This window comes from Crinia signifera, chromosome 2, assembly GCF_055691185.1.
Source record: "Crinia signifera chromosome 2, ASM5569118v1, whole genome shotgun sequence".
Lineage (NCBI taxonomy): Eukaryota > Metazoa > Chordata > Amphibia > Anura > Myobatrachidae > Crinia > Crinia signifera.
The window spans coordinates 373,727,866-373,740,910 of record NC_139218.1 but is presented as its reverse complement, the minus strand read 5'-3'; the positions used below and the strand labels follow the sequence as shown (position 1 = coordinate 373,740,910).

General features: G+C 44.2%; 1 protein-coding gene across 1 annotated transcript in view; it reads right to left on the bottom strand.

Annotated features, from left to right (window-relative positions):
- Positions 1-12,429: 12,429 nt before the first annotated feature.
- Positions 12,430-13,045, bottom strand: part of PGR (progesterone receptor) — a 105,509-nt gene continuing 104,893 nt past the window's right edge. Inside the window, exon 8 of the mRNA XM_083170081.1 lies at positions 12,430-12,724. Within this exon, the coding sequence (XP_083026207.1) occupies positions 12,569-12,724 (156 nt within the window). The 3' untranslated portion in view covers positions 12,430-12,568. The remainder of the gene's footprint in view (positions 12,725-13,045) is intronic.

Below are 13,045 nucleotides of genomic sequence, written 5' to 3'. Positions count from 1 at the left end.
ACATCTGGCCCTGGGGCACTGGGTGCTTTGTGTCTGGAACATTTGAAGATGACTTTTTCTGTAAATGTAACAGATCTGGGACATTGTGACATCAGTACAGCTAAGTGCATTAATATATCGATCGTACCTGTATGGCTTCCTGAGCAACAGCTCCATTAAAGCAATGTACTAATTGGTTGTACAGTGGTTTATTTATTAGCAGGATGATATATATCATCTCTCAGTCTTACAACCATTTCTATTTATTATCCAGATTGCAGAACGATGGCTTGTTTATCACATTAGGAGGGAGATGAATGAAACATTGGAGAGAGATGAAGTACCAACCAATCAGCTCCTAACTCATTTTTCAAAGCCTGTAAAATGGCATTGAGGCTGATTAGTTGGTAGTTTCTCTCTCTCTCTCTCTGCTTTATCTCTCTCCAAAATGTGATACCCCTCCCTCTAGGTGACATGTGAGGTGATGAAGAGAAGATGCAGTATAATAAGGATAATATTGGGCACTATAACTAGGATCAACGAAGATCTACATTGGACGAAATGTTCTAAGCCTTGATAAATGATCAAGTGGAAAGTGATAAAGTACCAGCCAATCAGCTCCTAACTGCTATATTACAGGCTGGGTTTGAAAAATGACAGGAGTTGATTGGTTGCTCATTTATCACTTTCCATTTGATCACTTTTCAAAGCTTAGAACGTGTCTGGCCCATGTATGGTGCAGTGTTTTTAGTCCGGGGACATTAATGAGCCCATTTTGTCTTTGCGCCCGTATGCTGGACATTTTTGTGACTGTTTTCAGTCAATTGATGCATGTGGTTTATTAGCTTGACTGTGTCTAGGTCAGTCAACAGATCGACCATGAATTGTCAACAATGAAAAAGTTTGCCATGCACTAGAAACAAGGGCAAAAGGTTGACACAGTAGCAGTAGGCCTTGTTGACCTACGGCTTGTATCGAGCTTTGTCAATGTTGACCCAGTGTATGTTGGCCTTTTGACCTGTCAACCTTTTATCTGTTGACCAATAGAAATTGAACTATTGACCTAGACCAGAAGTAGTCAATTCCAGTCCTTGAGAGCTACCAACAGTTCACGTTTTCCAGCTCACCTCACAGGTGCACCCATTACTGATTAAAGCTGGCCATACAGCTACAGATTTATTGTCAGATTGGGCTGGTTGGAACAAAATCCTGGTAATGGATGAGAGCAAATGACAGTTGACCATTTGCTTTGAAATGCTGGAAAACTGCCAACAAAGGTCACTCAGATATTACCAGGTTTTTGTTCCAACCAGCCCAATCTGACAATCGATTTGTAGATGTATGACCACCTTAACACATTTTAAAAGATCCAGAGGTGGAGCTAAACCCTTCACTTGTGATTCTGTGAGGAGACCTGGAAAACGTTTACTGTTGGTAGCTCTCGAGGACTGGAGTTGGCTACCACTGACCTAGACTGTTGACCTAACAACCGGAACCATGAATTGATAGCCTGTATTCATTCCTACTAGCAGACCCCAATGGTACGAGCAAAATGTGCTGAATTTTGCCTAAAAGTGGTCATCATGGGAGGGATCAGGGTGGATCATAGGTAGGGCTTATTGTGTCTCAGCTCGCACTACTCGAATACATCTCGTCAATGTATTCGTCAGTTTTACTTTGCTAATTATCATGGAGGCCAACTTAAGTGGAATTGTTTATTTTCTTTTGACAATGTCGCCACCTGCAGGTTGGGAGGTGTTTAGTAAGGCTTTACAATACTTGTTTAACAGTTATAGACAATAAACATTGCATAAGCAGATTGTGATGCAAAACTTCTTTATTGTTTGTGTAGAAATTAACATTTGCAAATTTATGGCAGAGCAGGAATTTTTGAAAATGAAGATTGTTAACTCACGTGTACAAGTTAATTTTATATATAGAAATTGCAATAGCTATCTACGTATGTATGTAAATAATTGCACCTAAAACACACTGTATATATACTATATACTCAAATGTATAAAAATGTTATGGTACTTATGTAGTATCTGGGCTGCCGATTTTTTGATTGTATGCCTTAAGTTAAGGCATACAATCAGATGCGATGCGATGCGATGACCCGATTTTTCCATAGGATTCAATGTTAAAATGGACTGAGTCCATTTTAACATGGAATTCAGTGGGAAAAAGGGGTCCTTTTCATACCCCTACTATCCAAGTGGGCATGGAGTTGGATATAAACCTGTGGCGAGCGTAGCGAGCCACCGAGCCCGAAGCGTGGCGAGCGAAGCGAGCCCCGCGAGGGGACGGTATTCTGCGTCCCCTCGCGGGGCTCGCTACGCTCGCCACGCTTCGGGCTCGGTGGCTCGCTACGCTCGCCACAGGTTTATATCCAACTCCATGCCCACTTGGATAGTAGGGGTATGAAAAGGACCCCTTTTTCCCATTGAATTCCATGTTAAAATGGACTCAGTCCATTTTAACATTGAATCCTATGGAAAAATCGGGTCCATCGCATCGCATCGCATCGCATCGCATGCGATATGGTCGGGTGCGATGCGATGCGATGGACCCGATTTCAAAATCGGCAGCCCAGTTACTACATAAGTACCAATGTTATGTATAAGTTGTTAAATAAACAATATTTATAAGTAAAAAAAAATGTCACTGAAATGTTTTATCCAAATTGACAGTAGTACAACAATGTTGCACGTATTTGCAAGTTTCGGGGAGAGTCTAATAAAGCGAGGGAGCTCACATTGGATGTAGTGCCCAGGGTAGAGAAGAGCAGCAGTAGCCTAACAATAGCTCTGCAGACCCTGCGATCACAGGGAGGCGCTGAGTAAGTGTGGGTGCTGGGGGTCTGCAGGGCTATCGATGCGCTGCACCGCCGGGAACCGCAGATCTACTTGTCTGCGGTCCTGGCGCTCCTCCTGGCTCCTGCTAATGAAAAATAGCCCACACAAAATGCCCGCCCCCTTACAGCAGACACTTTTTGAGGAGTCAGTGGCCTCCTCTAGCATTCTCAAAAATGGTCTGCTGTTAGGGGCAGCCATTTTGTGATGGTCAATTTTATTAGCAGGAGCCAGCCAGAAGGAGCGCTGGGACCGCAGACAAGTAGATCTGCGGGTCCTGGCCACAGACCCGGCGGCAGCGGGGTAAGGCAGGCTTGGAAATTTCCGGTGGGGGGAGCGCACATTTTATTGTTACGCCAGTGGAGGAGAGGCAACGATCATTGGTCGACCGAGGTGGGCTGGAGGGATTATGTAGAGAAATGAGGTTGGAAATGTAGTGAACAGTGGAGAAAATCACTGTCTTTTTTCGAGCAACTCCAAAGCTTCACGCAGAATATAGAATGCTGTGGCAGCCCATATCAAGCTGAGAACGATCTTGGAAGACCACCTTATCTCATCCTGACATCCATTAGTGATCCCACACTTAGAGCTTGCATCTTCCACTATTTATACATTTTGGAGAAAGGAAGAATGAGATATCTCAGCCAAAACCTCTTGACGCTTATAAGTGATAATGGGATTATTTCCATAGCGCATTACTCTGTTTTATATCGCCTTTGCTACTTTGCAGAACTTTCACCCGGCACCTGAGCCAAGTTCACAGTGTACTTTTTAATACAAACATGTGGGATTCATGAGGAAACATTGTGACCTTCATGGTCTGACAAGATTACTGGTTCACAAACTGCATCCCTACAATTGGAATAGAATCTCCTGCCAGCATAACTGAAATAATGATTAGGTAAATGTGACTACATTGTTCCTGCAGCCACCGTCTATCATGTATCCTTGTAAGGATTGCTTTCTGGGTTTTCATGCTGATAGATCCTTTACAGCCTCGGTGCTTATAATAAAATTGGGCCATAGACATGAAATTGGATGAGAGCCTAAGAATGGCTTCAGTTCTGTGAATTTACATCAGAGGCTGCGAGCAAGGGAAAGACGCACGTTCTCTAGACCTTTCGAAAGGGCATTTAAATCATGCTACAATATGTAGTCAAGTAGTAAGTGTGACCCATAGTGATCCCTAGGATACAGAATGTGCTCTCATTCTCTAAGCTGATTAGTTTCTGTGAGTTGCCGCTTGTTATTTATTTGTTTTGTTATTTATTTTCATCACCAGTGAAGTGATCCAGGAGGATTTACTGGTCTCCTGGCGGGTATCCGGGGGAACTCCTCGAAATTCAAAAGCATGGATAGAGACAGTAAAACTGATTTTGAGACTGTTGCCTCAAACAATTGAATGTGTTCTGCGTAACCACGGCTCTGTCTATAAGCTGAGTGGCCTAATGTTGGGGAAAAAATCCCTATCGCAGGGTTGTACTGAACAGTAATGTCTGCTTTATTCTGGCCACCAGAGACTGATGGTCTGCTATACACTGGACACCAGAGACTGATGGTCTGATATTTACTGGCCACCAGAGACTGATGGTCTGCTATACACTGGCCACCAGAGACTGATGGTCTGCTATTCGCTGGCCACCAGAGACTGACGGTCTGCTTTGCACTGGCTACCAGAGACTAGTGGTCTGCTCTACACTGGTTACCAGAGACTAGTGGTCTGCTCTACACTGGCCACCAGAGACTTATGGACTGCTCTACACTGGATACCAGAGACTACTGGTCTGCTCTACACTGGACACCAGAGACTGATGGTCTGCTCTACACTGGCCACCAGAGACTAATGGTCTGCTCTACACTGGCTACCAGAGACTAATGGTCTGCTCTACACTGGCTACCAAAGACTAGTGGTCTGCTCTACACTGGCTACCAAAGACTAGTGGTCTGCTCTACACTGGCTACCAGAGACTAATGGTCTGCTCTACACTGGCTACCAGAGACTAATGGTCTGCTCTACACTCGCTACCAGAGACTAATGATCTGCTCTACACTGGCTACCAGAGACTAATGGTCTGCTCTACACTGGCTACCAGAGACTGATGGTCTGCTCTACACTGGCTACCAGAGACTAATGGTCTGCTCTACACTGGCTACCAGAGACTAATGGTCTGCTCTACACTGGCTACCAGAGATAATGGTCTGCCATTCACTGGCCACCAGAGACTTATGGTCTGCTCTACACTGGCTACCAGAGATAATGGTCTGCCATTCACTGGCCACCAGAGACTTATGGTCTGCTATACACTGGCCACCAAAGACTGAAGGTCTGCCATACACGTGCCACCAGACTGGAGGTCTGCTATACACTGGCCACCAGAGACTAGTGGTCTGCTATTCACTAGCCACCAGAGACTAATGGTCTGCTATATACTGGCCACTAGAGACTAATGGTCTGCTATATTATGGCCACCAGAGACCAATGGTCTGCTCTACGCTGGCCACCAGAGACTAATAATTTGCTATACACTAGCCACCAGATACTAATGGTCTGCTATACACTGGCCACAAAGATTAATGGTCTGCTCTACACTGGCCACCAGAGACTAGTGGTCTGCTCTACACTGGCCACCAGAGACTAATGGTGTGCTACAGTATATACTGGCTACCATAGATTAATGGTCTGCTATACACTGTCCACCAAATACTGAAGGTCTGCCATACACATGCCACCAGACTGGAGGTCTGCTCTACACAGCCCTTCACGCCCCTCTCCACCCCCTGCTGGAACGGTTCTGCACGGAACTCACTCCGTGTTCGGATGCACGACGCGTTCGCACATGCGCAGATACGCCTCTGCACATGCGCAAATACCAAACATCGGCTGTCCGGCCGCACATGAAGTTGTCCGACTCAATCAGAATAAGGGCCTTTGTCCCATTTGCTGGAAAGTAATGAAGAACTGGATTGCAGAAACTCATACAATAATAAAAAAAAAATCCCTGCATCTCCAAATGGGATATGGCCATTAGGTTGACCCATATTAGGGCATTAGCTAATTGCTGCTGTCATTCTTCCAGCTATATAGTAGCAATAGTTCCGGGTTCCTGCATATTGCTGGCTATTACGCGTTAGTTCATTTCTGCCATTAAAGTGGTTGTCTACATATCCTCCATCCCCACCATTATGATGTCACCCAATTTATCGGAAGCCACAAGGTTGCTCATGGTGTGAGCTCACTCTATGGGGCTCAATCCATCCAGTTGCTTTCCAATATGCTGAACAGAGCTTTCCTATCCGCTCATCTGAATAGATCGGGATATGTCTAATCCTCCCACACCGTGAGCTTGGATTCTAGCTTTACAAATGGAATAAACTGACCTCAAAATCTGGACCTTGCCTGAGGAAGCAGAGGAAGAGTTCTGTGGATACGGTTCCATGCAGATTTTTAATATTCCAGATATTTTATTGGCATCCCATTTCACTTCTCCATATTCCTGTTTCTATTGTTTTATACTTTCTTGTCATGACATTTCCAGTTATCAGCAATTTAGTTTTTTGTAGGTTTTACAACCAGAATTTCATTTAATAGATAATATCCATTTTTTCTCAAAGAAATAAAGGAGGACTGTATAGAGGTAACGTATTCGCACGGGGGAGGGGCTGGTAAGTGACGGGAGGTGGGCTCCAACGGAACGGGGCGCAGCGAGCGGCTCGTGCATGTGCGGCCACTTCTGTAAATTGGCCTCTGCAGCTAACATAATCTGAAGATGGCGTTATCCTACTCTAGCCTATGGGCTACAAACTGTATAATTACCCAGTAAATGGTTCCACTGGATCCTTCCCTGACAATGGCCTCCACACACCCGTGGTCAGCAGAACTGTGCCTGTGCAGTAGTCCTGCTGCCATTCGCATCCCAGAGACAGGGTCCATTGTTCGATAATACTGGTATACAGTAATTGCATATAGCAGTATAATTTTGGGTGCTAACAATCGTACCAAGATCCCATTGCAATAACAAATGGGCCCCTATAAAAGCTATTAGCTAATGTTATTTTCTTTTTCCTATCCAATTATCTTACTAGAACAGTATTTTTCTGTGCTCTAATATTAGCTATTTGAGAGGAGTCAAAATTGATCGACACAAATACATGACCTGGAGAATGGATCGAAAAGTGTCAATGTAACATCTGTATTACGCTGTTCTAACGATCTGCGGTTTGCTGAAATAACCAACAAATTTTAACTCTTTCTGTGAAATAGACCAACAGATGTCATTTTCACACTATTTGGTTCCGTCATTTGTAAACTTGCAGTTATAACCGTTCACCGGTTTGATCTTTTCATTGATCCAGATTAGAACCGATTAGGATAATAATGTAATGTGCATACATGGAATACAGATGAGACAATTCAAACAGTCTGGTTTAAATGTTTAAATTAATTGTAATTTTTTTTAATAAAAAAATGGTCTACATTGAATGTTGAACGATGTTCTTATTTTAAAGTGGCTCACCATTGGATCTGCTACTAGCACTAGGGCTGTTGAGTCTGACTAGACGATGGACCTGAAAGGGTTAAAGGTGCCAAAGTTGCTAAGGGGATGGAGAGAGTAGAGGAAGAGCCCCCCCCCCCCCCCCCGGATCCTCCTGTGGGTGTGTCGCTGAATTGTTCGCTCTGCGGAGGGGCAGATACCACCAATAATAAGGCAAAACAGATAATCCGGCACGTTGCCTGAACAGATGGTGCCATATTATCGATGGTGTACCTGTATGTTGTAATAGCGGTGGCAAAATTACATTTGTGGGGGTTTGTAATGCTGGATGTCTGCAACCAAAGAGAAAAGCCTACACCGGTTGTAGACTGTATGCTACAATGGCTACCACCATCAGAAGATGGCAACAAATAATTTATTTTGCATCACAGCACTCATCGAACCTATGGGTGACGGGGAACATTTGCAAGTGATCATGAAGAAACTGAAGGAAATATCTCCAATATCGACTGCACTATCCTCTTAATAAACTAGCGGCATACTTAATGAATTTGGGAATCCAAAATTAGTTTTTGTATGTTTTCAATTTTATCAAAATAAAACGATATACTTAGCTACATATTTTTTAATTTCAGAAACAAAAAATAAAAGTGGTATTCAATTGTTATATCGCACCCGATCTCCCATCTAATGTGAAGGGAGAACGTAGGGTGATATTCAATTGATTTTTTGTTTTGCACACATCACACTCCCTTTGGTCATGTTTAGCCACACATCCACACATTTCCGCTCCCCACCCCCGGGCATAGTGAGCTGAAATACTAGTGAAAAACAATTGAATACCGCCCTAAGAATGTGCTGGACATTCCGATCTGGCCATGAGAGTGCTTCCAATATATTCTATTCAGTATCTTCAACATGAAATGACTCTTAGTGGGCCGGCGTGGCGGATGCCAGCCTATCACATTACTGTATTTCTTTCATTGGAATTCATTTGTTCTTGCATTGCATCAAAACATCACAACAATCATATTTAATAATGACATTTCCAAACAACGCAGACATACAATATATAGCAAGAACAACAGACACATCAGTGGTTGGGACTACGTCAGGGCAGTACACAGCATAGAAACAGAAACACGCGTCAATGGAATATTTTCTTTAATAAGACAGATTTGATGCAAAACAGACCAGATATAGCGCACTGTCTAAAGGTGGCCATACACACACAGATTTATCTGCAGATCTGTCTGATTGGAACAAAAACATGGTTATGGATGAGAGCAAATGACAGTTGACCATTTGCTTGGAAATGCTGGAAAACTGTCACTCATCCATAACCAGGTTTTTGTTCCAACCAGCCAGATCTGAAGATAAATCTTACTAGTGTATGGGCACCTTTAGACAACGCACTGTACAGCTTTTATCACAGATGCATAATGACCAATCGTAAGCAATCAGCCTGTAGAACCTGATTGATGATTACCATGGGGGGGATGTATCAAATCTTGGAGACAGATAACGTAAAAAGGCTTGATACATTTCCCCCTATGTATCACTTTTTTTTCTGCTATTTGTAACATGTTATTAAAAAATAGTTCAGGACAACACATGTAGGTGAAATTTTTAAACAACAATTGTAAAGGCAACACACAATACCTAGGTAGGATAATTAGCCCCAAATGTTCTTGCACATTGAATACCCGGCACAGAGCCTCGCGGAGGCCAAGCAGAAATCAGACGATTGTATTCAAGAGATAGTCACAGAGATCTTAGAGAAGCGCGGTGAATACATTCATACTTTAAATTATGCTGCACCAGACAAGTCGTACATAGAGCTAATCTGAATTGCCAATCCCAGGGGGTACAATGCAGCTGACGCGTCGCGGCACATAAGAATGACTCTCATTATGATCAGCTGGGACTGAAGCTACACAGAAAAGGCTGTTATTTCAGTAATTGCATCTAGTGCAGGGAAATTAATTCTGTGCTTGATAGAAAGAGTTCTATTTCCTATGTATTCTGAAATTACACAAAAGATTGAAAACGTCTTACGGAGACCTGTACGGATACTTCGTTTTTTGCAGTTTGGTTAATACAGTAGTTTGGCAGCAAAAAGAGGAAATTACAAGTAAGTTTTGCTAATAAAAAAAGGCGACACGGTATAAAAATATAATAACATCCTTATTTCAACACTACAATGGCCTGTTTCATCTACAAAGCGCTACTTTCCTGCAGGCTGATGACCTCACAATTACAGCGGACCATGGATTGTATAAAATGATTGGCTGATTTAGGCTAAAATTACTAAATTGGCTGACCATGGGGGGGGGGGGGGATTTATAAAGCATCAACCAATCAGTACCTATAACACGGCAATGAGAAGCTGATTGGTTGGAGAATGTGGAGAATAATACTGGACATTGGAAACTTTGTATTGATTGATTGATTAAGAAGCACCTGTCATACTCCTGACATTATTAGTACAGTTACTGTAGTTCATTTCATACCATTCAAATGGATACAAAAATGGTGACGCCCCCTCTGGCCACAGATATCTCAGGTATTACTAAATAGGATGTTGATGGCAGGAGGTATTGGTGGTAGCAGCCAGTGGACCTCGCACGCTTGGTCTCCCAGATCCTACTCACTTACCACAGTGAAGCAGATCAGGGGGTATGATGTGGCATCCTTACATTAAGGCACCTATATTTGGGGAGCAGTGATAGAACACGTTTGGGGGGGGGGGGGGGTAGAGATTAATGCATTATAGGGAAAATCTGAGCTGCTGTGGTGTTCTAAACCAGCGGTGACAGGCACATATACAGGGCGAGATGTACTAAGCCTTGATAAGGTGGAGAGTGAAAAATCACCAGCCAATCAGCTCCTACTGTACCTGTCATTTTTCAAACACAGCTTGAGACACGGTAGTTAGGAGCTGATTGGCTGGTGGTTTATCACTATCCACTTTATCACTATTTAAGCTTAGTACATCTGGCCCAAAATGAGAGACATTTCTACCCTCCCATTGCACTTTTCTACCCATACTTTGCCAAAGAGGACAAAACGAATCTAAAAAAAAAAACACAAAAAAAAACACAAGCTATAAAGTATATTAATTCAATCTGGAAACACTTTATTTAATAAGTGGTAATTCTAACGTGTATTTATCATTTTGCACATAACCCATATATGTTACAGTGCAGTAGGTGCCTTTTTCCTTTGCAGAGTCATCCACCAAGAGCGTATAGTAAACGTAAGGCCTCCATACATAACCGCTTCCCCAATCTGACCGGCACCGCTGACCTTCCAGTTGGATCAGCCAATAGGTGGCCATCAGTGATCTGCCAGCGAATTGGTCAAATAAAACATGTTAAATCCACCAATTTGCCGATCCAGACCGATTGTCGAGGAATATTGCTAATTCCCCAACCCACTCACGGGGGATTGGGGCATTGTCACAATTCGTTGGTGATGTACGGGGGCCTTCACACCTTGTTTTGTGGACCATATAAGCAATTTGCAACAAAAATCAAGACATTTTATGGCACACAACCAATGTGTTTTGAAAATGATGCACCTTCTATTTCAATGTTAATGTATAGATGTTATTATAGTGTTATATATTGCCACATCTTTTGTGTAGTGATTTACTTGTAGTTTCCTTTTAATGCTATTAAACTTTAATGAAGAAATAGATAGAACTAAGCAGCCCGCAATGACCAGCTACAGCCCTCAGGACTAGCATATTAATATTGAAGAAATACTGTAGAAGAAACAGGACCAGATACACTAAGCTTCAAAATGGAGAACGATAAACAACCAACCAATCAGCTAATACCTGACATTTTTCAAACACAGTTTGTAACATGGTAGGCAGGAACTCATTGGCTGGCTGTTTATCACTCTCCATTTTATCACTTTTGAAGCTTAGTGCTTCTGGCCCACAGTCCGTTCAAATATTTCCCACAGACTCATTTGAGTGCTACTGTAGCTCATATACGCATCTTTTGTGCTGAGAAAACTGTACGATAATGTAATGTTATGGTAGATATCACGTGTATTTGATTTTTTTGGTACTCTTTACCTAGAAGGGCGCCAGCGATTGAAATCGCGGTCATCGGGGGTAAAAATCGCGGTCATCGCGGTCATCGCGGGTAAATCGGGATGGCCGCGATGCCCGCGATGACCGCGATGACCGCGATTTTCCCATAGGGAACAATGTTAAAAAGGCTGATTGACCGCGATTTTACTGTTAAATGGCTCAATGGACCCGATTTGGCCATAGAAATCAATGTTAAATGGGCCACAGAGCCCATTAACCCTTAAATGTCCCCCCCAATTTTTAACGCCACCCCACGATCCACGCGAACCCGAAGCGTGGCGAGCGCAGCGAGCCGGCGAGGGGCGGCGGTACGCGTCCTCCGACCTTTTCATGCCCTACTATCCACTAGGGCGTGGAGTGAGAATATAATAGTGTGGCGAGCGCAGCGAGCCACCGAGCCCGAAGCGTGGCGAGCGCAGCGAGCCCCGCGAGGGGACGCGGATACCTTCACAGTTATACGCGTCCCCTCGCGGGCTTCACAGGTGTCCGTGGCGACGCCGACACCTGTGAAGCCCGCGAGGGGACGCGTCTACCTGTGAAGGTATCCGCGTCCCCTCGCGGGGCTCGCTGCGCTCGCCACGCTTCGGGCTCGGTGGCTCGCTGCGCTCGCCACACTATTATATTCTCACTCCACGCCCTAGTGGATAGTAGGGCATGAAAAGGTCGGAGGACGCGTACCGCCGCCCCTCGCGGGCTCGCTGCGCTCGCCACGCTTCGGGTTCGCGTGGATCGTGGGGTGGCGTTAAAAATTGGGGGGGACATTTAAGGGTTAATGGGCTCTGTGGCCCATTTAACATTGATTTCTATGGCCAAATCGGGTCCATTGAGCCATTTAACAGTAAAATCGGGTCCATCGCGCCTTTTAACATTGATTCCTATGGGAAATCGGGAGCATCGCGTCGCGGGCATCGCGGGTACATTTATGGCCGGCCGCGACGCGACCGACACGATTTCCATGTTTAACATGGGTTTCAATGGGAAATCGCGGGCATCGCGTCGGTCGCGTCGCGGCCAGACATAAATGTACCCGCGATGCCCGCGACGGGCGCCCTTCTAGGTAAAGAGTACCGATTTTTTTATATATATATTTTTGTAGCTTTTTTCGTAAATAAATAAATAGGTCGGAAGAGGACTCATTTTTGGTGAAAGACCAGCTGCTTCACCATCCCGGCCAAGATTTTGGGTAACTGCGCTGATATAACTTCTGTCATCATTTCCGGGAACTCCACGCTCAGGGCTCGAGATTGAAGAAAGGTGTTCAGGCAATACAGGTGGAGCTCCTTGACCAGCTGTTCCAGAAAAATAACACATACATGTATGTTAATGCACAGAACTAGTGTCTTGTACAGGCCCTGACACACACTACAATATCGCATACCCTCTAATAGTTTTGTGAGACTTCCAGATTGGGGGTGTGGCATGCTAAGCGTGGGTGTGACTGGATTAATAAGAGGTGGGGTCATTTCTTTTGCACTTTGGGGGTGATTCAGGTTTAATCGCAAAGCACATTTGGTTTGGTAATGGACAAAACCATGTGCACTGCAGGTGGGGCAGATGTGACATGTGCAGAGAGAGAGAGTTAGATTTGGGTGAGTTCATTTGTTTCTGTG